General features: G+C 46.2%; 2 protein-coding genes across 2 annotated transcripts in view; one reads left to right on the forward strand and one right to left on the reverse strand.

The window, feature by feature from the left end:
* Nucleotides 1-1,722: 1,722 nt before the first annotated feature.
* Nucleotides 1,723-10,472, reverse strand: LOC141106609 (uncharacterized). The gene is made up of 7 exons (XM_073597523.1): nucleotides 10,143-10,472; nucleotides 9,284-9,409; nucleotides 8,630-8,773; nucleotides 8,431-8,497; nucleotides 8,217-8,314; nucleotides 7,995-8,103; nucleotides 1,723-4,848 (listed from the first exon to the last, which is right to left on the reverse strand). Exons 2-7 carry the CDS (start codon nucleotides 9,359-9,361, stop codon nucleotides 3,968-3,970), a joined length of 1,377 nt encoding a protein of 458 aa, XP_073453624.1. The 5' UTR covers nucleotides 9,362-9,409; nucleotides 10,143-10,472; the 3' UTR covers nucleotides 1,723-3,967.
* Nucleotides 10,244-24,483, forward strand: part of LOC141106775 (uncharacterized) — a 73,161-nt gene continuing 58,921 nt past the window's right edge. Inside the window, exons 1-8 of the mRNA XM_073597702.1 lie at nucleotides 10,244-10,751; nucleotides 11,051-11,158; nucleotides 13,819-14,001; nucleotides 14,088-14,211; nucleotides 14,328-14,425; nucleotides 14,530-14,626; nucleotides 17,491-18,818; nucleotides 19,514-19,589. Of these exons, the coding sequence (XP_073453803.1) occupies nucleotides 11,081-11,158; nucleotides 13,819-14,001; nucleotides 14,088-14,211; nucleotides 14,328-14,425; nucleotides 14,530-14,626; nucleotides 17,491-18,818; nucleotides 19,514-19,589 (1,984 nt within the window). The 5' untranslated portion in view covers nucleotides 10,244-10,751; nucleotides 11,051-11,080. The remainder of the gene's footprint in view (nucleotides 10,752-11,050; nucleotides 11,159-13,818; nucleotides 14,002-14,087; nucleotides 14,212-14,327; nucleotides 14,426-14,529; nucleotides 14,627-17,490; nucleotides 18,819-19,513; nucleotides 19,590-24,483) is intronic.

Genomic DNA, 24,483 nt, shown 5'->3' on the forward strand with positions numbered 1-24,483 from the left:
AGTGGCAAGCATCATGTCTGGAGGAAACTAGGCACCGCTCATCACCTGGCCAATACCAGCCCTACAGTGAAGCATGGTGGTGGCAGCATCATGTTGTGGGGATGTTTATCAGCGGCAGGAAGTGGGAGACTAGTCAGAATTGAGGGAAAGATGAATGCAGCAATCTACAGAGACATTCTTGATGAAAACCTGCTCCAAAGCATTCTGGACCTCAGACTGGGGTGAAGGTTCGTCTTCCAACAAGACAACGACCCTAAGCACACAGCCAAGATAACAAAAGAGTGGCTATGGGACATCTCACTTCAACATCTCTGGAGAGATCTGAAAATGGCTGTGCACCGATGCTCTCCATCCAACCTGATGGAGCTTGAGAGATCCTGCAAAGAAGAATCAGAGAAACTGCCCAAAAATAGGGTGTGCCAAGCTTGTAGCATCATACTCCAAAAGACTAGAGGCTGTAATTGGTGCCAAAGGTGCTTCAACAAAGTATTGAGCAAAGGCTGTGATACTTATGTACATGGGATTTTGTTCCGGATGCACTGTATGTACTGAGGCGGGTCAGCAAGCGGTTAAAACGCACTCCATAGGTGGGCAGCAGAAGAACAGACGTGGCTACTGATGGAAGGGAACAAAGATTCGAAACCTTTGGTGCCCTAGATGAGATTCTGGCACCGGGATGGGATGATAACTGGAGGTGGTTGTGTAAAAAAGGAAAAAAGAAGACATGATGTGAAATAACAGTTTTATTTGGTGTTTTTACTACATCTACACATAGTTATCGTCTATGTTAATACTATTATACCACTTGAACAGGTTAACCGTTACAGTGGATTGTTTTGCTACATGTTCTTGCAGGTTCAGAACCATTTCTCCAAAGAGGTCTCCAAGGTGAGCCTTTTCCTGACGAGGAATTGGTGCCGATTCGAAGCATTTTGGTCCATCACAATTTAAGGATCAGGGAGGCCACTCATAAGATTTTGCATTTAGCGCCAATCTTGGTTTTGCCCATGCAAGGATCACGTAAATACCCTCCCCACAATGCTTTTAGGAGGGAAGAGAAGAAGCCTTGTCTAAGCTCTGGTAGGAGCATACACAGGGCTATGGTCTCTATTCCTCTCCACAAGTGTTAGTGTTGGTTCCTGGACATTGGCAACACAGGAACCTCGCCGAAATGCGCTGGATGCCTTTGACCACAATATCTATAAATGAAATTGGACTCTTATTTTTGCGCCTGGTGCTCCTTCCATGTATGCACGTTGTTTTTTGTTCTGGTAACCTGCTGGGATACCTGCTTGAGTCAGTAGGTTCTTCAAATGTTTTTGCCCTCTCAATACTATATATAAATTTACCGTATATACTCGACTATAAGCCGAGTTTTTCAGCACTTTTTTGTGTGCTGAAAATGCCCCCCTCGGCTTATACTTGAGTCAAGCACTTTTCTGCAGCAGAGAATGACATTTTCCGAACCGACTTTGGAACCCCAAATTTAGCGTGGAAACCCAGTGGAACTAGCACTACAACATATCCAAAGCTGGGGTACCTAGCACCAAGTGGCCCCGAGATACGGGGCCCCAAAGTCAGTTCAGAAAATGTAATTCTCTGCTGCAGAAAAGTGCTTGACATTTTCCGAACCGAATTTGGGGCCCCGTATCTCGGGGCCACTTAGTGCTAGGAACCCCAGCTTTAGATATGTTGTAGTGCTAGTTCCACTGGGTTTCCGCACCAAATTTGGGGTTCCTAGTACCAAGTGGCCCTGAGATATGGGGCCCCAAAGTTGGTCAACTGTGTCCATCTGCAGCAATGTCATTTCGGGACCCTTTGGGTTCAGAGACCCCAAATTTTGGCTGCAGCTAGGGGGCATCTAGGAACCCTTAACTACCGGGTTTGAAGTTCGGGGGACCTATGGCTGCAAATGGGCACAGTGAGGCTGCAAATGGGCGCAGTGAGGCTGCAGATGGGCATTGTTGACCCTCTTTTCCACTTACAGTAGCTGCGCATTTCTCACCCTAGGCTTATACTCGAGTCAATAAGTTTTCCCGTTTTTTTGTGGTAAAATGAGGTGCCTCGGCTTATATTTGGGTCGGCTTATACTCGAGTATATACAGTATATCAAAGACCCAGCGCCTCCTGGATATACTTTTTTTTTTTCCACCGACTTCACTCTGGGCACTTGAAAGAAGCAGTGGCGTATTGAAAGGAAGGTCAGTACATGCGTTGGTGGGGAAACAGCAGAGGGCGCCAACTAAGTGCAGCATATAGGAATTTAAAATTACATTTAGGATCTCCAAAATGGCATGTAGGAAATCATTTCCATTTGTAGAATCAAGAGGGTTGACAGCTCACTTCACCTGTAGGGTGGGAATTTGGTTTGATACACCAAGAAAACTTAAAGGCAACAGCAGAGGGTGCCAAATAAGTGCAGCATATGGGAAATGAAAATTAAATTTAGGATCTCCAAAATGGTGTGAAGGAAAACATTTTGAGGTGTGGAATCAAGAGGGTTGGCAGCTCGCTTCACTTGTAGGGTGGGAATTTGGTTCAATACACCAAGAAGACTTAAAGGAAACAGCAAACCTCACTGAATGGATTCTTACCCTTGTGCCTCTTGTGAGTTGCCACTTGTGATTTTTAGTAAAGACTTTTCCTATATACTGCACTTAGTTGGTGCCCTCTGCTGTTTCCTTTAAAGCGGGGGTCCACCTATCTATCGTTTTTTTTTTTTTTAGTTCATTCACAAACTTTTCTTCTCAGCATTACATACTCACATATTGTGTGTAATATGTCCGCCTGTGTCAGATTTCGTCGGAAAGAATAACTTATATTATTCACTGCAGGCGGTTTCCATCTTCATTGTGGGCATTTGAAGCCCACAAGCATTTATTTCCTGGATGTGGTGAATGCTGTGCTCCCAGCATTCACCGCTCGTTCCCGCACATGCTCAGTGGCATCCTGGGAAGCCTGAGACTAGCTCCCAGGAGTCTGGGAGAGGCTAGAAACACGCCTACTCCCACGGGAGGAGAACCAGGAAGTGCAAAGAAGAATAGAAAAATAAAAGGTAATTACGGCGATTTCAATTTTTTTGAACGGCATGTCAGCATCTAGGCAAGGAAGAGAATACATACAGATATTGTTCAAAATTTGGGTGGAACTCCGCTTTAAGTCTTCTTGGTGTATTGAACCAAATTTCCACCCTACAGGTGAAGCGAGCTGTCAACCCACTTAATTCTACACATGGGAATGATTTCCAACACACCATTTTTGGAAATCCTAAATTTAAGTTTCATTGCCTATATACTGCACTTAGTTGGCACCCTCTGCTGTTTCTGTTAAGTCTTCTTGGTGTATCGAACCAAATTCCCACCCTTCAGGTCAAGTGATCTGATGACCCTCTTAATTGTACATGGAGATGATTTCCTACACACCATTTTGGAGATCCTGAATTTCCTTCTTTATTCTTATATACTGCACTTAGTTGGCGCCCTCTGCTGTTTCCTTTAAGATTTCTTAGTGTACTGAGCCATATTCCCATCCTACAGGTGACGTGAGCTGTCAACTCCATTGATTCTACACATGGAAATGATTTCCTACACGCCATTTTGGGGATCCTAATTTTAGGTTTAATGTCCCATATACGGCACTTAGTTGGCGCCCTCTGCTGTTTCCTTTAGGTCTTTTTGGTGTATTGAACCAAATTCTCACCCTACAGATGAAGTAAGCAATCAACCATCTTGATTCTACACATGGTGTAGACTGGTTAAAACCAAGTTGCGCCTAGATAACCCCCCCCCCAATCCTCTCCTGGTGTTACAGTAGTTCATCACCTCCTGGCAAAACTGCAAAATGAGTCAGCTGAAACCAAGCTTCTTAATGCCGCCTTCATTATGGACCTTATGGCCAGATGAGATCACAAATTGCGGGTCAGCTAGTCAATGTCACTGTAGCATGACCACCATCAGGCGCCCCGATTTTACTTCTGCCCCAAGCACTTTCCACAGTCCATACATTGCAGGGTCTTGGTGCATCTTTCCCGGACGTGAATCTTTTGGTGTTTCAGTAGAGCAGGTTTGTGTGTGAAGCACTTCCCGCACTCGGCGCAGGGGAAAGGCTTCTCGCCAGTGTGGAACCGTTGATGCCGTACAGACGCCGACTTTTGCGTAAAGCACTTGCCACACTCGGCGCAGGGGAAGGGCTTCTCACCGGTGTGGATTCTGAAGTGCGTGACCAGATCTGCCTTGCGGGTGAAACACTTTCCGCACTCAGAGCACAGGTACGGCTTCTCCCCTGAGTGGATCCGCTGGTGCTGGACCAGGTAGGACTTGTGGGTGAACCCTTTCCCACAGTCCTGACAGGGGAACGGCTTCTCTCCCGTGTGAATCCTGCGATGAATGATGAGCTTGGATTGCTGGCTAAAATGCCTGCCACAGTCCAGACAGGGAAAAAATTTTTCACATCTCCGAACCATCCGGTGTGAAACGGTGTTCAGTTTATCTGGAAAAGTTTCTCCAGGGTTGGTCGGATCACGTGACCTCTGCACACCGTGAAGTCCAAAATGAAAGTTGGAGGTAACAATCCGGGATCTATCAAGAGAAGATTGTACAGGGCTCATGTGATCGGGTGATCCATCTACGTCGTGAAGTCCCAGATGGATACTTGCAGCAACAGTACGTGGGTTGTCGGGAGAAGATCCCCGAGGGCTACAGGGATCGGGTGATTGGTCCATGCTGGATAGTACTGTTTGGGTTATGGAGACATCTTCAGGAGAACTTTGACCAGAGTTGTCACCTTCTACTTTACAGAAGGTAGATAAAACAGGGCTTTGCTCGGGGTCATTTCTGGAGTTCTGTCCACCTGTTGGAGATAAAAAGATACAAATGATTAGATACAGTCAGAAAAAGCTGAAAAAAATACCAACCAAGACATTTAAGGACAGAAGGGTATATTTCCAGTAATGAATTGTCATCTAAATCATGGGTAATGAATTAAAATTCAAGTAGGTCCGGTCGCTAAACTTTTCCTCAATCCGAGGTCCAAATCTCAAGTTCGGGCTATGACTCAGAAAGATTGTAGTTATAGTATGTCTATCAAAAATATATTAGGTTCCCCTATCAGAGTGCCCCTTTACATCAGGTGTGCCCATCAGAGTGCCCCCTTACATCAGGTGTCCCCCATCAGATTGCCCCATTACATCAGGTGTCCCCCATCAGATTGCCCCCTTACATTAGGTGCGTCCAGAGTGCCCCTTTACATCAAGTGTGCCATCAGAGTGCCCCCTTACATCAGGTGTGCCCATTAGAGTGCCCCATTACATCAAGTGCCCACATCAGAGTGCCCCCTTACATTAGGTGTCCCCCATCAGATTGCCCCCTTACATTAGGTGCGTCCATCAGAGTGCCCCTTTACATCAAGTGTGCCATCAGAGTGCCCCCTTACATCAGGTGTTCCCAGAGTGCCCCTTTACATCAGGTGTGCCCATTAGAGTGCCCCATTACATCAAGTGCCCACATCAGAGTGCCCCCTTACATCAGGTGTCCCCCATCAGATTGCCCCATCAGATTGCCCCCTTACATTAGGTGCGTCCAGAGTGCCCCTTTACATCATGTGTGCCATCAGAGTGCCCCCTTACATCAGGTGTTCCCAGAGTGCCCCTTTACATCGGGTGCACCCATCAGATTGCCCCCTTACATTAGGTGTGTCCATCAGAGTGCCCCCTTTCATCAGGTCTGTCCATCAGAGTACCTCCTTACATTAGGTGCCACTGTACAGTAGGTGTGCCCATCAGTGTGCCCCCTTACATTAGGTGTGTCCATCAGAGTGTACCCTTTCATTAGGTCTGTCCATCAGAATGCCCCCTTACATTAGGTGCAACTTTACATCAGGTGCGCCCATCAGAGTGCCCCCTTATATCAGGTGTGCCCATTAGAGTGCCCCTTTACATCAGGTGCGCCCATCAGAGTGCCCCCTTACATAAGGTGCCCCTTTACATTAGGTGTGTGCCCCCTTTCATCCGGTCTGTCCATCAGTGTGCCCATCAGAGTGCCCCTTTACATCAGGTTTCCCCTATCAGTGCTTCCATCAGAGTGCCCCCTTACATCCGTTGTCCCCAGAGTGCCCCCTTACATCAGTTGTCCCAATCAGAGTGTCCCCTTACATCAGATGTGCCCATCAGAGTGCCCCTTTCATCAGGTGTCCACCCATTTTATTATGTGAGTGCAATTTTAATTTTTATATTTAATATATGTTGGTAATAAAGTCTGCACGTAGATGGCGGTGCCCCCGTCTTTTATTCTTTTTGCAGTGTACACTTAAGTACAGAGGGATTATCCTACACCCTATACTCTGATCAGAGGAGCTGCAGCGATCCAGGAGTGAATATTGGATTTATAAATCATATATTGGGACTTTCTTCACATCTAAGTGCAGACTTTATTACCAACACATATATAAATTAAAATGCCACTCACATATTAAAATGGGTAAAAGGATAGTTCTGCAGGCACCTGCAGAGTTTGCCAGGGGAGTAACCAGGTATTGCAGAGTAGCGCCTGTGGAACCTATGCAGAGTTCGTCATTGGGCGATGCAGAGTGGTTACAGGAAGCGGCCGGGAGCAGACACCCCAATGGAAACGAGCGTGGAACCAGGAACGTAATGACGTCAGAGTGGGGCAATGGAATGATGTCAGCAGCGGGGAGTGTCAATTAATATTTGAGTGCAATTTTAAGTTTTATACGTGTTGGTAATAAAGTATACAGTTAGATGGTGGCGCCCCCTGTCTTTTAATCTTTTTACATCAACTCTGTGACCTCCCTGCGAACAGCGGGTGTAGAACTGTAGAAATTAATTTTTTTTTTTTTTTACCAGTGATTTAAATTATAAAAACTAGGTAAAGTCAGTCAATCATGGTGGTGACTCTGGGAGAAAATAAGATATGGGGTGTGTTAAGTAGACCGTATATCTTCATTAGTCCTTTCACTTGGAGCTTGGAGAGTATACAGATCTCCAGAGGAATACAGAGGAGTAACTAACGGAGGAGAGCCAGTCTTATGGTGGCTGATGGCTCCTGACTCCCTCACTGGGCAGACCATCTCCTCTGACTTCCCCTACCTGACACACACTGTCTCCCCTGACTCCCGCACTGGGCACAGCCCGTCTCCCTGACTCCCGCACAGGGCACAGCCCGTCTCCCCTGACTCCCGCACTGGGCACAGCCCGTCTCCCCTGACTCCCGCACTGGGCACAGCCCGTCTCCCCTGACTCCCGCACTGGGCACAGCCCGTCTCCCCTGACTCCCGCACTGGGCACAGCCCGTCTCCCCTGACTCCCGCACTGGGCACAGCCCGTCTTCCCTGACTCCCGCACTTGGCACAGCCCGTCTCCCCTGACTCCCGCACTGGGCACAGCCCGTCTCCCCTGACTCCCGCACTGGGCACAGCCCGTCTCCCCTGACTCCTGCACTGGGCACAGCCCGTCTCCCCTGACTCCCGCACTGGGCACAGCCCGTCTCCCCTGACTCCCGCACTGGGCACAGCCCGTATGCCCTAAGTCCCGCACTGGGTACAGACCGTCTCCCCTGACTCCCGCATTGGGCACAGACCGTCTCCCCTGACTCCCGCACTGGGTACAGACCGTCTCCCCTGACTCCCACACTGGGCACAGACCGTCTCCCCTGACTTCCTCACTGGGCACAGCCTGTATGCCCTGACTCCCACACTGGGCACAGACCATCTGCCCCGACTCCCCCACTGGGCATAGACCATCTCCTCTGACTCCCTCACTGGGCACAGAACGTCTCCTCTGACTCCCTCACTGGGCACAGACTGTCTCCTCTGACTCCCCCACTTGGCACAGGTCATCTACCCTGACCCCCTACGGGGCACAGACCGTCTCCACATTACTGTCTACTGACAGAGGAGGGGGGGGGGGGGGAAGATTTTGCTGTAGGGACTGAACAAGGAGAATCTGGGACTCTTCTCTGGATTTAGTGTCTGTTGCTCACCTACGTCGATCTCCATGTCAGTACCTTCCTCTTTGCACCGTTCTTCACTCCTTATGTACATATCCTCTTCGTCAATTACTTCAACTTTGATATTAATGAGGTCTACACCCTACAAGGTAGAAAAAAATATTCAAGTCTGAGTTTTTAAAAGAGAATTTGTTTTGAAGATCTGAAGAGCTTTTCAGTGATGTTACTTCTTTGGGATCCTCAGCTCCCACCTACCTGATGATGGTGAGGGATGGGGTGATGTTCCTGTGTGGAATCCCTGGAGTACAGAGGACGGGGACATCTCTCTGGTGGGTTCCTATTACTGGATCCATCTGTAGGAAACACACACACTGACTGAATACATTGTTTCTATGTGTTTATCAGATGATGGGGGATCTAGGTGGACCCTCCGTACTGCTCTCTCCTTTACAAAAAAGTCTCCTCTTACCCGGTAAAACAAGAGGTGGTCGGTTCTCCATCATGATTTCCTTCTGTTCCTTCAAATTTTTCCATTCCTATGTGGAAAAATAAGACAGTGACCTCCTGACACCTTATAGGAACCTGACACACACAATGATAAAGTCACCATCCAGACACATCCCTTGTCTGTTACGGGATAATGTCCCAGAATTCCCAGCACCGCTCACCTCTCCTGCCAGCAGCTCAATGATTTTCTGGGTGACTTCTAGGATCTTCTTATCTATGTTTCTTTTGGAGATCACGGAGTAAGGTGGAGGCTCTGACTGTGGTTTGCCATGTTTACCAGATGTCTTCTTCACAATTGTATAATCCTGTATTTGAAAATATTGTGTGATCAACTAAATTTCAACTATGTGACGTTCAGAAGTCTCAGGATCCATCACCTCTCCGGTCAGCTCTGTGTTTTATTAATAGAGATAAAAGTGATGTCATGTGACCTCCCAGAATCCTCCTCACCTCTCCAGTCAGGTCTGTATTTTATTAATACAGATAAGAATGATGTCATGTGACCTCCCAGAATCCTTGTCACCTCTCCGGTCAGGTCTGTGTTTTATTAATAGAGATAAGAATGATGTCATGTGACCTCCCAGAATCCTCCTCACCTCTCCGGTCAGGTCTGTGTTTTATTAATAGAGATAAGAGTGATGTCATGTGACCTCCCAGAATCCTCCTCACCTCTCCGGTCAGCTCTGTGTTTTATTATTAGAGATAAGAGTGATGTCATGTGACCTCCCAGAATCCTCCTCACCTCTCCGGTCAGCTCTGTGTTTTAGTAATAGAGATAACTGTGATGTCATGTGACCTCCCAGAATCCTCCTCACCTCTCCGGTCAGCAGGTAGATGATCTCCAGAGTGAGGTCTAGTATTTTCTGTGTCATGTGACTCCGCTCCTTCTCCATTATAATAGGTGCCCGGCCTTGGTCTTCAAAAAGAGACCAACACTTCTTCTGCAGGCAGAAACATAGGTTATGCAGTGAATCAGTGTTCTCTGTACAGCACTGCGGTATATGTCAGAGCTATATGAATATATAATAATAGTGTGTGACTGTGAGCGGACATTAGAGTGTAAGCTCCTCTGGTTCAGAGACGGATGTGACTGGCTCAGTGTTCTCTGTACAGCACTACAGTATATGTCAGAGCTATATAAATGTATAATAATATGTGACTGTGGGGGGACATTAGAGTGTAAGCTCCTCTGGTACAGAGACTGATGTGATTGGCTCAGTGTTCTCTGTACAGCGCTGCGGTATATGTGAGAGCTAAATGAATGTATAATAATAATAATAATAGTGTGTGACGGGGGGGGGGGGGGGCATTTGAGTGTAAGCTCCCATGGTACAGAGACTGATGTGATTGGCTCAGTGTTCTCTGTACATACAGCGCTGCGGTATATGTCAGAACTACTGTATATAAATGTATAACAATAATTTGTTCAGGTGGTGTGACATTAGAGTGTAAGCTCCTGTGGTTCAGAGATTGGCTCAGCGTTCTCTGTACAGCACTGTGGTATATGTTAGAGCTATATAAAAGTACAATATTAATAACATAATTATTGATAATACTCAGGGTGATAATGCCATTGTCTAAGCTGCCTCCTGCTATAACAGTCCACTGTACACACCTTATATCTGGCATTATAATGACCTGATGTACTACAGGTTTAAAAAGGATTGCCCTTACCTTCTGCCAGGAACATCAATGTCTCCTCTCTCCTCAGGCTCCTCCCCTGACCTGGAAATGATTACCCTGCACTTCCTGTTCACCCAACCCAACCATTTCCTGTCTAGGCCACACCCCCTCCCCCCTTAAGTTTGTCCTCTGGGAAGAGCTGTCCGTAGGATAAGGGTGTCTGGCTGCAGAGTGGAGCTCCACCAATGACAGGAAGCATGTGGCCTCCACTCCACTTCTGTGTTTTTTTTGTTATGTTTTTTCTGAACTTTATTGTGAATCTCTGCAGCTGTTGCTTCACTGTCACAGGAAACATGTGGCTTCCACAACAGACCCCTCTCTGAAAAGGATAGGCAGGAAGTACATGGAAAGGAAGTTCCGGGTCAGAGGTCAAGGGAAAGAAGCCAAGACAGCCATTAATGGTACTGGCTGCAGACAATTCCTTCTATCCCATCCTCCATTTCATTTTCTTCCTTTCGGTTCTGTTTATAGGCACAGCCAGGCATCCTTGACCCAACTCTGCATCCGTCGTAACATGGAGTATCGAGAAGTCTGATGATTACGAAGCGCGGCTAATTAGACCAGGAGATGCTACATGCAAAAATTATCATAATTGTATAGGTGGGTTTATGATCCAGACAAGTTCAGCTCCTCACGATGTGAACTAATGTGGGATAAGGGCATGCAGTGTTTGGGGTGGCCTTGGATGGATGGTCCATGATCTTCAGAGCTAAATAGTGTCAATTCACAAACAGTTGGCTGCAATCCGACCAACCAATCATCTTTTTTCTGATCACTTATAGCCTGATTTACGATTTCAGAGAGTGTGCATTAGTCAGTGGCGATTTAATATCATAATAATTGTTTTTTGTGTACATTAATTCTGTATGTATAATATTTTTCCTACTTTCTGACTTCAGGATCCTCTCCATGTGATAGCCGACCCCAGGATGCATGAGAACCAGAGTCACGTGCCAGAGAGGATAATACGGCTCACCCTGGAGATCATCTACCTGCTGACCGGAGAGGTGAGGAGGATTCTGGGAGCTCACATGACATCACTCTTATCTCTATTAATAAAACACAGACCTGACCGGAGAGGTGAGGAGGATTCTGGGAGGTCACATGACATCACACTTATCTCTATTATTAAAACACAGACCTGACCGGAGAGGTGAGGAGGATTCTGGGAGGTCACATGACATCACACTTATCTCTATTAATAAAACACAGACCTGACCGGAGAGGTGAGGAGGATTCTGGGAGGTCACATGACATCACTCTTATCTCTATTAATAAAACACAGACCTGACCGGAGAGGTGAGGAGGATTCTGGGAGGTCACATGACATCACTCTTATCTCTATTAATAAAACACAGACTTGACCGGAGAGGTGAGGAGGATTCTGGGAGCTCACATGACATCACTCTTATCTCTATTAATAAAACAGAGCTGACCGGAGAGGTGAGGAGGATTCTGGGAGGTCACATGACATCACTCTTATCTCTAATAATAAAACACAGACCTGACCGGAGAGGTGAGGAGGATTCTGGGAGGTCACATGACATCACTCTTATTTCTAGTTTAAAAACACCTAATGTAAGCAGAGGAAGGAGATTTTTGTGGAGCAGTGATCCAAGTTACTGTGTTATATTCAGTGCTTTTTTTGTCTGAGAATGGGTGCAGGATCTTAGGGAGCAGGACCCTGCCCCCTGTCTGTGAGAGCATGTAGCGACGTGAAGTGTTGTTTGTGTGAACAACAAAGAAGGTAGAATATTGGGATTTTTTAGGTGCAAAATTTAACACAATAAGTATATAAAAAATAATATTTATTTATAAAAGTTAAAACACGATAGAATAAAAAGTCCATCAAAAGTTACAATACAGTTTCAGAATGTGCAGCTGAAAAAATTCTCAACATGTTTCACTACGTCTAGTAGCTTCCTCAGGAGAATTACATTTATCAGGCACTATCTACTGAAATTAGAAAAGAACAATACACCAAAATTACAATATAACAATGCAAAAGTACACAACAAAAAAACAAATATCATGAACAAAAATATATAATTATTACCACATGTTTAGATTGATACCACAATGACAGACTTTTGTTTTTTTTGTATTTTTGTTCATGATATGTTTTTTTTGTTGTGTACTTTTGCCTTGGTATATTGTAATTTTTGTGTATTGTTCTTTTCTAATTTCAGTAGATAGTGCCTGATAAATGTAATTCTCCTGAGGAAGCTACTAGACGTGGTGAAACATGTTGAGAAATGTTCAGCTGCACATTCTGAAACATTCTATTGTAACTTTTGATGGACTTTTTATTCTATCGTGTTTTAACTTATAATAATAATAATAAATAATATTATTTTTCATATACTTATTGTGTTGAATTTTGCACCTAAAAAATCCCAATATTCTACCTTCTTTGTTGTTCATTAATTGAAGGGATGTGGTGCCACTATAACTTATAGATGATAAGCAAACACATTTTTTCTCCTGTTGTTTGTGTGAGTCAAATGGTGGGTCTGGCCAAATTGCACTAAATTTGGAAGGATCTTAACAGGGTATTGTGTAGGGTTCAGGAGTCCATTTTGCACAGAGTTCAGGGTTCTGAAGTTCAGCATGCCAAAAATGCAGGATTCAGTAGCACACTACACACGGAGTGCAGGGTTCAGAAATGCATTATGCACAAGGTACAAGGTTCAGGAGTGCCTTTATATACAGGGTTTAGGAGTGATCTATGGACAGTGCGCAGGGTTCAAGAGTGTGCTATGTGTGGAGTGCAGGATTCAGGAATGCATCACGCATGGAATGTGGGGTTTATGAGTGCACTACACACAGAGTGCAGGGTTCAGGATTGAGTTAAACATTGAGTGGAAGATTTAGGAGTGCTCTATGCACAGAGCGCTGGGGTTCAGGAGTGCTCTACGCACAGAGCGCTGGGGTTCAGGAGTGCTCTACGCACGGAGCGCGGGGTGCAGGAGTGCTCTACGCACAGAGCACGAGGGTGCAGGAGTGCTCTACGCACAGAGCGAAGGGTTCAGGAGTGCTCTACGCACAGAGCGTGGGGTTCAGGAATGCATCACGCATGGAATGTGGGGTTTATGAGTGCACTACACACAGAGTGCAGGGTTCAGGATTGAGTTAAACATTGAGTGGAAGATTCAGGAGTGCTCTGCCCACAGAGCGCGGGGTTCAGGAGTGCTCTACGCACGGAGCGCTGGGTTCAGGGTTGCTCTACGGACAGAGCTCATTGTTCAGGAGTTCTCTACGCACATAGCATTATGCACAGAGTGCAGGCTTCAGGCCATTTCCACAGCTTTACCTCTGCATTCCCCATCCTCATCTCACTTTTTGCACCTTTCCTTAGCCCTGACCTCTGCACTACCCCCCAATCCCTCAGCTTTGAACACAACCCCCTCTACTGCCCTCATCTTCATCCCCCTTCAGAGCTTCACCATCCTCCACATGCCTACATTTCACCTCTCTGTAGCCGGCCCGGCTCTAGTACTTCCTGTGGCTGAGGCTTGTTTCTCCACACAGTGCACACTCTGTGTGGAGCCGCCGGGAGAAGTGCATTGTCACAAGTGAATGAGGTGACGGAACACAATTCTGCTATGTTCTGGCTGAAAAAAGCCCTAATTATAATTACCATTGTATTTTCCTTGTCATTTTGCAGCATTATGGACCTTTGAAGGAGACTCTTAATCATGTGACACTCAGGAGCAGTCCTCGTGTGTCAAGAAGATTGAGCAGGAACCAGGAACCCATCATGGAATCTCCACCTCCTTCCCTGACACCCGAAAGAAACAACAAAATTCTAGAAGTCACCAGAAAGATCATTGATCTGCTGACAGGAGAGGTGAGCATTGGTGGGAATTCTGGGACATTATCCAGTAACAGACAAGGGATGTGTCTGGATGGTGACTGTATCATTGTGTGTGTCAGGTTCCTATAAGGTGTCAGGATGTCACTGTCTATTTCTCCATGGAGGAGTGGGAGTATATAGAAGGACACAAGGATCTCTACAAGGACGTCATGATGGAGAATCAGCCGCCCCTCACATCACCGGGTAAGAGGAGACTTTACTGTAAAGGAGAGAGCAGTACGGAGGGTCCACCTAGATCCCCCATCATCCGATAAACACATAGAAACAATGTATTCAGTCACTGTGTGTGTTTCCTACAGATGGATCCAGTAATGGGAACCCACCAGAGAGATGTCCCCGTCCTCTGTATTCCCGGGATTCCACACAGGAAGATCACACTGTCCTTAACAAGGTTCAGGTAGGTGGAACTGAGGATTTTGCCAAATACCAAAGTGACTCTACAATGTTGGTTTTGTGTCAGGTTGCTAATTTAGTTACGGAGTTGTTTTGTGGATTGTTTAGGGAAAAACTTGGATTAGAAAGAAAGCCGTTGATGAAGTTGAGAGGGATGACGATGATCCATCTTGGGAGGAAGAAAGTCCCTCAGAGATGAGCTCAGGTGAGTGATAAACATTACAGAAAAGTTTATTTGGTTGCCCTTTAGTAAACTCTTATGTATACATTGCCAACCCCAATTTTTTTTTAGCCTATAGAAGAGAAATCATTACACCACTATCATATATTGAGGTCCTCAAAGTAGAAGTGGTTTAACTTTTAGTGTTCTCCTCTGCAACAGAAGGGTGAGATGGCCACCAATGGACTGTAGTCAAGAGTTAGGCCTCATGCTCACTGGATGTTTTTACAGCTGCTATTTTTGGCTGCAGGCGTTTTTTTTTCTGCAGCCAGTAAACTTCCCAGCATGTTGTTCTATGTGTCCATTCACCCATAGGCTGTTATATTTTTTGGCAGGGGAGTTTTTTGACTGATTTGGCTCTGATAAAAGCTTACAAACACTGAAAATCGTGGCTATTGGGTGTTCATTGGTGTTTTTAAGTCATAAGCTTTTGTGGGAGTATAGTTTTGCTAAAACTCATTCTACAGCTTCAGCTTTCTACTGGTATTTTTATAACATCTAATGTGCATGAGGCCTTAAGCCTACCATGAATGGTTTGAATTCCGGCCAGTTCAGCAGGGACCTCCAAAGTAGGGTTGGTAAGACTTTTAGTGTTCTCTGCAACAGTAGGGTGAGATGGCCAACAATGAACTGTAGTCAAGAGTTAGGCCGTCCATAGACGATTCGAATCTCGGACGGTCAATGCTGAACCGGCCGAGATTCTATCCATCTATGGACAGGCTGATTGTACCGTCAATCCCTCAGTCGACTTGTGTACAACCAGCATGTCAGATTTTTACATGCGATTTTCGCCAGCAGCAATAATCACTGTGTTCCCCCAGGAGGGTTTTGGCTCCCCGTGCTGGGAGAACACCATAGCGCCACTGGAGGAATTCCCCCATCAACACTGACTGCGTTGATGGGTGAATCAAGTGATTTTCTTTCCTTTAAGGCCCCTTTCACACTGGGGCGGTAGGGGGTGTCGGCGGTAAAACAGCGCTATTTTTAGCACTGTTTTACCGCGGTATTCGGCCGATAGCGGTGCGGTTTTAACCCCCCGCTGGCGGCCGAAAAAGGGTTAAAACCCCTCGTATAGCGCGGCTATAGCCACGGTATTACCGCGGTGTAGCAGCGCTGTCCCATTGATTTCAATGGGCAGGAGCGGTGAAGGAGCGGTGAATACACCGCTCCTTCACCGCTCCAAAGATGCGGCTGACAGGAGATTTTTTTCTTCTCCTGCCAGCGCATCGCTTCAGTGTGAAAGCCCTCAGGCTTTCACACTGAACAAACAGCAGAGGCTGTTTAGGGGCGGTTTGCAGGTGCTATTTTTAGCGCAATAACGCCTGCAAACTGCCCCAGTGTGAAAGGGGCCTTAGTCTTGGTTGCAAGAAAGAAAATTGCAACATCTATGGCATGCCTAACTGTAGAACTAGTCACCATAGTCATTAAAGTGGGGTTCCACCCAAAAAAAAAAACTACATGAAAAATTCTAAAAAAAAATACAAAAAAACATTTGGATATTTTTTTTTTTCTACTCACCTCTAAATGCCTGTTGCTAGGGGGTCCCTCATAGTCTGCCTCTTTCAGTGCCTGGGCTGGTTACATCACTTCCATCTCGGCACAGGAAGGGCTCAGCTCTGCTCCCTCCCTCCTGTCAATCATCTGGGACCCATTGCAGGTCCCAGGTGACTGAGCGGCCAATCACGGCGCGCGGCGCCGCTCGCGCATGCGCAGTGGGTGCCAGGCTATGAAGCCACAGCCCGGTGCCCACAGTTGCAATGCCGGCGCCTTTGAATGGAGGGGGAGACGAGTGGGGCTTCGATCCCCTGCATCGATGGACCCTGGGACAGGTAAGTGTCCAATTAAAAGTCAGCAGCTGCAGTATTTGTAGCTGCTGACTTTTAATTTTTTTTTATTTTTTTTGACTGGCACTCCTCTTTAAACACAATGAGGTTATTGTACTAAAACTAAAGAGTGCAAAATCTGGTGCAGCTGTGCATGGTATCCTAACAGCTTCTGACTTCAGCTTGTTCAATGAAGCTTTGGCAATAAAGCCTGGAAGCTGATTGGTTTCTATGCAGAGCTGCACTAGATTTTGTGCTCTCCAGGTTTAGTAAATCAACCCCATTGTCACTGCTTGTAATTAGCTGAATTACTGGTGAAGCAATAAAATGGAGGACATGATCTGGCTGGTACTGCTTAGGAAATGGTAATGGTAAGGTGAAGCAATGGTAAGGTGAAGCAATAAAACGGAGGATGTGATCTGACTCAATGGCTGACCTACCAGGGTCGCAAAGGTTGCACTTGCGACCATCCCTGGTGCTCCGCACTCTCGGGAGGCCCCAGCGGGGTTGCTGGCCACAGTGCTCTGAGCTGAGTGCATCTCTCTCATACAGCCCAGAGCCTGCACTGGTAGGTCTTCCTCCCTCCTCCCTCACATGGATGGGAGAGGAGAGAGCCGATCTGCTTCTTTTCCTCCCGCCCCTCTCCTCCTGTGTGTGCACCGTGGGAAGTGTGAAGCTAAGCAGCTGACGTTCATCTGGGAGCCCTTTTCATGTTTTTTTGCACCGGGGCCCCGAGGGTTCTAGTTATGCCTCTGATCTGACTGGTACTGCACAGGAAACGTTAAAGTGAAGCAATAAAACGAAGGACATGATCTGACTGGTACTGCTTAGGAAACGGGAAGACGAAGCAATAAAATGGAGGACATGATCTGATTGGTACTGCTTAGGATACATTAAGTTGAAGCAATCTAAGGAAAGCCATGATGTGACTGGTACTGCTTAGGAAATGGTAACCTTTGATGAACTTTAATTTTATTTTTTTTTTGCTTTACTGACTGGGTCCCTTGTGCTTTTTTTTATCTTTAGAAGATAAACATCTCCTTTTGTCTTCAGACTTTGATGTAGAAGATGAGGGCATCACAGGAGGTTCTCCAGAAGGAAACATCAGTACTGAAAATACCCATCAAGGACGTATTAGGTTGAATAAATCCCTAGATGCCTCTAGCGTTGAGAAACCTCTTACTGATACTCTTACACAGCCTAGTCTTGGACCTAGTGACAGTAAAATATTCCCTGAATGTCAAATGCGTTTTCCTCAGAAGGCAGAACATGACCACCTCCAAAAGCTTCATTCCACTAAGAAGCCATTTCAGTGCACTGAGTGCGGGAAATGTTTTGGCTACAGGTCGCTACTGGCTACCCATCGGAGGATCCATACGGGAGAACGCCCCTTTCCCTGTCTGATTTGCGATAAACGCTTTGCGCAGAAAATTACTCTTGAAAACCACAAGCGAACTCACACGGGTGAAAAGCCCTATGAATGCCCCCAGTGCGAAAAATGTTTTAGAAGCCAACCAGTTTTAATTGCGCACCAGAAAAAACATAAAAAAACAGACCGCAGAAAACCCTTCAACTGCAAAATGGGTCTCACACCCCACAAAAGGGAGGAGCCATATTTGCGCTCCAGACGCGGGCAACGTTTGACGGATACGTCATTTTTGACAGAACATCAGAAAGCCCCTGGGGTGGAAAAGCTGCTGACGTGCACTGTATGTGGCAAGCATTTCAGTCATAGGTCCGCACTCACCATGCATCTCCGAGTTCACACGGGAGAGAAGCCGTTCACCTGCTCCGACTGCGGGAAACAATTTGCGCAGAAGGTGGGTCTTACCATGCACCAGAGGACCCACACCGGCGAGTGTCCCTATACCTGTCCAGAGTGCGGGAAACGTTTTGCACAAAAGGTCGGGCTGGTCAAACACCAGAGAGCACACAAAGGCCAGAAGCCTTTTTGGTGTGGTCAGTGTGGAAAAGGATTCCAAAATTCAGCAGGTCTGGCCAGGCATCAAATGACGCATTCTGGTGAAAAGGTTTCTTGGTGCTTGGATTGTCTAAAGTGTTTCAGGGACCCGCTGGCTTTGGCCAAGCATCAGGAGAGTCATAAAGAAGGGAAGCCCTTCGAGTGCGCAGAGTGTGGGAAAATTTTCAGCTTCAGGTCAATGCTGGTCAGCCATGAAAGGAGCCACAGTGGTGAGCGGCCCTTTTCCTGCACTGATTGCGGGAAGAAATTTCTGCAAAAGGTAGCATTGCTTACCCACCTACGGATTCATACAGGAGAAAAACCATTTAGCTGTTCAAAGTGTGGCAAGCACTTTACACAGAAAGGACATTTAGCTAAACACCAGAAGACTCATGTATAGGGATAGTAAAATGCGCAATTCAGCGGACTTCAAGGAACTCCACCAATGGCAAGAGAGAGCTAAATGTTGCTGCTCAATGTGAAAATGTGCAGCATGAGGAAGAACCAAAAAATCATTTAGAAAGATACTGAACCTAGTTATAGATAGGCCAAGAGCCAAGAGTGACCCAATCCTTAGTGGCTGGTCTAGAACATCAGTCTACAAACTTTCGAAAACAAAGGTAGTTCACTGTCCTTTAGACTTATGGGGGAGGGGGCAGATTGTGAGTAGAAAAGGTCCCGAAATCGGTGGGAAAAAAATAATTTTCCATCTTTAGTGTCATTGGGAGGAATTGTGTCTCATTGTTGGTGTCATTGGGCTCCATTATTGGTGCCAGTGGGAGGAATAGTGCCCCATCATTGGTATCATTGGAAGGAATTGTGCTCCATCATTGGTGTCATTGGGCCAAATGGTTGGTGTCACTGAAAGGAGTTGTGCCCCATTGTTGGGGTCACTGGGAGGAAATGTGCCCATTCATTGATCTTGGGTGGGGGAGGGGGGATTATGGCCCATTGCTGGCATCAGTGGATGAACTGATGCCCCAAGAGCCAGATAAAAGCAAGCAAAGGGGCACTTATGCCCCCAGGCCAAAGTTTGGAGACCACTCTTCGAGAACTTTTATATTAGTAGTGTCCGCTTTCTATGTGTAGAGGGCTTCATGTGCGGACCTTAACATCATCAAAGGGCCACACATAATATTCTGTGAATTTAATGCTACAGAACATGGTCAGAGACTCTGGACATGCAATAAGAGATGGTCTAAGACTACAGGCACGCTACTGGAGATAGGCAGAAACTGCCATAGGTCTAGACATGCCATAGGAGTTCAACAAAATGGTGGCCGTACATATGGACACCCGCTCTCTGTTGCATAAATGTGAATGAGATGGGTAAAGATGGGTTCAGCTCCTGTTCTCAGCCTGTAGAGAACGCCCCCAATGTGTTTCGCCCAGAAGGGATGAGAAGCGTCTGAGGAGTTCTCTACGGGTGGAGAACGGGAGCTGAAGCCATCTTTTACCCATCTAATTCACATTTATGCAACAAGGAGCCGGTGTCTGTGTGCAGGCGGCCACAATTTTGTTGAGGTCTACTAGAGCCTGACAAGCCGATCCTGACCCGACTGGCACAGGTTTGGGGGCAGTAGAGTGGTACTGTTTTCATTGTTTTAGGCTACATATGCCATAGGAGTTCTTTGTAGGAACATGCTTCCGGAGACACATTTTAAGAGACTGCCAGAGATTGCTGCTATTACAGACTCTTTACAAACCAGTACTCCTATGTCTGTGCTCCCTACAGTTCCCTTTAAAAAAATGACTTGTACCTCAGTTGATACCTCATTCAGCAAGATCGCTTATAAAATATAGAAAAGGAATGGACAGCACAGAAAAAGCAACCTGTAACCTTCACTAGACTGGAGTAGTCATGTGGGTAAGGATGAATAGACTATCTTCAGGGGTCCCAAAGGCCACATGCGGCCCCTGGGTCGAAAACTGGGCACTGGGGATTTATATTGTCATATGTGTGCAGAATTGTATAGAAATATAAGGTTATTCACCCCCTTATGTAGCTTTACTTAGAGGCTGGCTCATTTACACTTGCTTCGACTTTAACACACATTAAATTTAAAACATGCTATTTTGATGTGGTTTTTTATGCTTCGTGATGCTTTTTTGAAGCTTGAATGAAGCTTGCCAAATGCCCTGTGTGTGTTGATTTTCTATGTGCTTTAAAGGGGCCCAGTAGAACCCTGGCTCAGTAGTACACCCACTCAGCAGATCCCCAGCTCATTAGTACCATCATTCAGCAGATACCCAGTTTATTAGTACCCTTTTTCAGCAGATCCCCAGCTTATTAGTACCCCTAGCTCTTCTGATCCCCCGCTCAGTAGTAACCCCCAGCTCTGCTGATCCTCTGGTTTGCTGATCCTCGTCTCTCTCCAGTCTCCGCTCACCTCCCGCTATATTGTTCCCATGCTGCTCACCACATGTGGCATCTGCTAGTTTCTTGTTGTGGTCCCCCAGCTCTGCTGCTCCTCTTCTGCTCAGTTCTCTCTCTCTCTCTCTCTCTCTCTCTCTCTCTCTCTGGTCCTTGCTCACGTTCTACTATAGTGTTCCTATGTTGCACACCAAGTGTGAATTCTGCTAGCTTCTCCTACTCAGGTCCCCCAGCTCTGCTGATCCTCTGCCGCTCAGGCCTCTCTCTCTGGTCCCGCTCAGCTCACCTTCTGCTATATCGTTCCTATGTTGCACACCAAGTGTGACATCTGCTCTGCTAGCTTCTCCTACTCAGGTCCCCCAGCTCTGCTGATCCTCTGCCTCTCAGTCCTCTCTCTCTGGTCCCTGCTCGCCTGCTGTAGCATTCTCATGTTACACACCAAGTGTGGCATCTTCTAGTTTCACCTGTCTCGTCCCCCAGCTCTGCTGATCCTCTGCCGCTCAGTCCTCCTCTCTCTGGTCCCCTCTCACCTTCTGCTATAGCGTTTCCATGTTGCACACCGCATGTTCTGTCTGCTAGCTGCTCCGCTCCGGTCCCGCTCACCTTCTTGCTGCTCTTTACTGCACACCAGATGTGACGTCTGCACCAGACACTTCCAGAATATATACACATGAACCGGAAGTGATTGCTGATTACATCTTTCCAGTTTGCTTGTTGGTGTCCCAGTGCATCCTGGGATATCTCATACCTGCAATACCTCCAAAACAAAGCAACGCTAATGCTGAATAAAAGCCGCTCAAAAACTTCAGGTGCTGTGAGTGTTGTCATAGACTTCTATGGAAGCTTTGGAGACGCTTTGAAACACCAAAAAAGCGACATGAGGGATCATTTTTGAAGTGAAGCAACGAAAACACAACATGAGAACAAGACTGTAAGGTAACCATTTTAATTAGTGATAGGTGCTTTGGTTGGCATTTAGAGTGCTTTTAAAAAAGTGTGTCCAATGCCACATTTGGAAGCAAGTGTAAACGAGCCCTAAGGGTGACTGGCGTCCAATTAACTGACCTTGCACATTTATGAAACCATGAAAAACGTGAAACCATGTGGGAGGTCAGGCAATTGACAGGGCGGCATCTGTCAGGTGTCCTCCAAGCCTTGACTCATAAGCTAAAAAGACAAAATTAAAAATTTGGATCTGTGTTTAGCATCAGCTGGTACACTTATGCCCTGTACACACGATCAGACATTGATCGGACATTCCGACAACGAAATCCATGGATTTTTTCCGACGGATGTTGGCTCAAACTTGTTTTGCATACACACGGTCGCACAAAGTTGTCGGAAAATCGTTCTGAACGCGGAGACGTAAAACACGTACGTCGTGACTATAAACGGGGCAGTAGCCAATAGCTTTCGTCTCCTAATTTATTCTGAGCATGCGTGGCACTTTGTGCGTGGGAATTGTCCACACACGGTTGGAATTTACGCAAACGTATTTTGTTGTCGGAAAATTTTATAGCCTGCTCTCAAACTTTGTGTGTCGGAAATTCCGATGGAAAAAGTCCGATGGAGCCCACACACGGTCGGAATTTCCGACAACAAGCTCCGATCGCACATATTCCGTCGGAAAGTCCGACCGTGTGTACGGGGCATAACTGTTTTTATAGTTGGTCAACCTGATCCAAGAGTGGCAGATCTACAGATCTCTCCACCAGTCTTGAGCCTTGCGAAATGGCAGTCTTTCTGCTTACCTTGCATACATCATTTCCATTCCTTGTAAGCGTTTACTGTCCTTTGCAACCTTTGTTTGGCTCTTGGTAGATAATGGCAACATTTGTTCATGTATTTTTATGTATTTTATGTATTTTTATACTTATTTCTGATTAATAAAAACATATAACTTAATCTAGTCTGTGTGCTTTATATACTTTCACCAATTGGAACTGCTCAAACTTTAAAGCAGTCCTTCACCTATAGTTCTATTTTAGTTTGATTTACATGGGCTGACAAGTGGGTGAGAAGGGCACCCCTGGGGTTTTTGCCAATGTACGTTGGAAGAGCCTTGGATATTAAAGCACATTATATTGATGAAAAATAATAAATACCCATTAAGCTCTGACCCATTGAGGCGTAGACGCCACTAGACCTCTGAAGGTATGCTGTGGTATCTGGCACCAAGCCATCAGTAGCAGATCCTTTAAGTCCTGTAAGTTGGGAGGTGCAGCCTCCATGGATCGTACTTGTTTTTTCCAGCACATCTCACAGATGTTCAGTTGGACTAAGATATGGAAAGTTTGGAGGCCAAGCCAACACTCTAAAGTTGTTGTGTTCCTCAAACAATTCTTGAATTCATCAGACCAGGTCACCTTCTTCCAATGCTCCGTGGTCCAGTTCTGATGCTCATGTGCCCATTGTAGGCGCTTTTGGCTGTGGACACGGGTCAACATGGAGACCCTAACCAGTCTATGACTTCACAGCCCCATACACAACAAACTGCGATGGCCATTTTTATGCTTTCAACACATCAACTTCAGGGACCACATGTTTTCTTGCTGCCTAATATATCCCACTGACTTTCAGATGCCATTGTAACAAGATAATCAGTGTTATTCACTTAACCTGTCAAAAAGTTATGGATGATCGGTGTATGTCTAAGGTCTTCAATTTTTCTAAACAAAAGGCTAATTTACTGTCCTTCATACCTTAGGAGGGGCCGGTTCGTGGCCATCGGAAGTAGAAAATGCCTCGGCATCAGTGGGCATAAACAATGCCCCATCTTTATGGCAGTAAGAGAACTGTGCCCCATCATTGGTGTAATTGGGAGGAATTGTGCACCATCAGTGGTGTCACTGGGTGGAATAGTGCCTCATCGTTGGATTCATTGGGTGGAACTAAGTCCCATTGTTGGTGTCATTGGGAGGAATTGTGCCCCATCGTTGGTGTCAGTGGATGAGCTAGTGCCCCAAGGGCCGATTAAAAGCAAGCAAAGGGCCGCATCTGGTCCCCGGGCTGCAGTTTGGAGGCACTGCTGTGTGAAAGAGGCCTGCTTGAGAAATTTTGTCTCAAAGTGTGATAAAAGCACTGGGGGTGTCAGAGTGACTACCGCAGACAAAACGTGGTCACATTCCTCCTTCAATCTTCCACATTTGCTGTCTCTATTAGTAAGGCTTGATGGCCTTATTCGTCCAACATGGAGATGGACATAATCACAGAGAGCTGTTGACCTCTCAAAAACATAATACCAATTAATGGGGAGTGCTTGTTGAGTGAGGAAGACTTGTGGGGTTTCTTTGTTTCAGGCATTACATCAAAGCTCTGAGGCTACAGGAGATCTCAGAGTCGGTTTTAAAGATCTATCATAATCATTTTTTATAGTTCTGTCCCCTATGGGACAAAGAACATGTAGTCCTTTGCCCCATGTTTCTAAGTGCTTTCTAACCCTAGTTATGAGGTGCAGCCTGCCCCCCTCCACTTCTGCCTTGGCTGATCCGACAACAGCTATCAAGGAGACGGCTGATTCATAGCTGCTCAGCACTTTCCTGAGACAAACAACGGCAAGAGGAGTGCAGTGATCAGCCTCTGCATTCCTCTTGTTGTTGGTTGTCTTGGTAACAGTCTAGACAAGCTGCAGCTATGAATCAACCATCTCCTTTCTAGATGTTGTGGGATCAGACATGGCAGGAGT

This window comes from Aquarana catesbeiana, linkage group LG08, assembly GCF_042186555.1.
Source record: "Aquarana catesbeiana isolate 2022-GZ linkage group LG08, ASM4218655v1, whole genome shotgun sequence".
Taxonomy (NCBI): domain Eukaryota; kingdom Metazoa; phylum Chordata; class Amphibia; order Anura; family Ranidae; genus Aquarana; species Aquarana catesbeiana.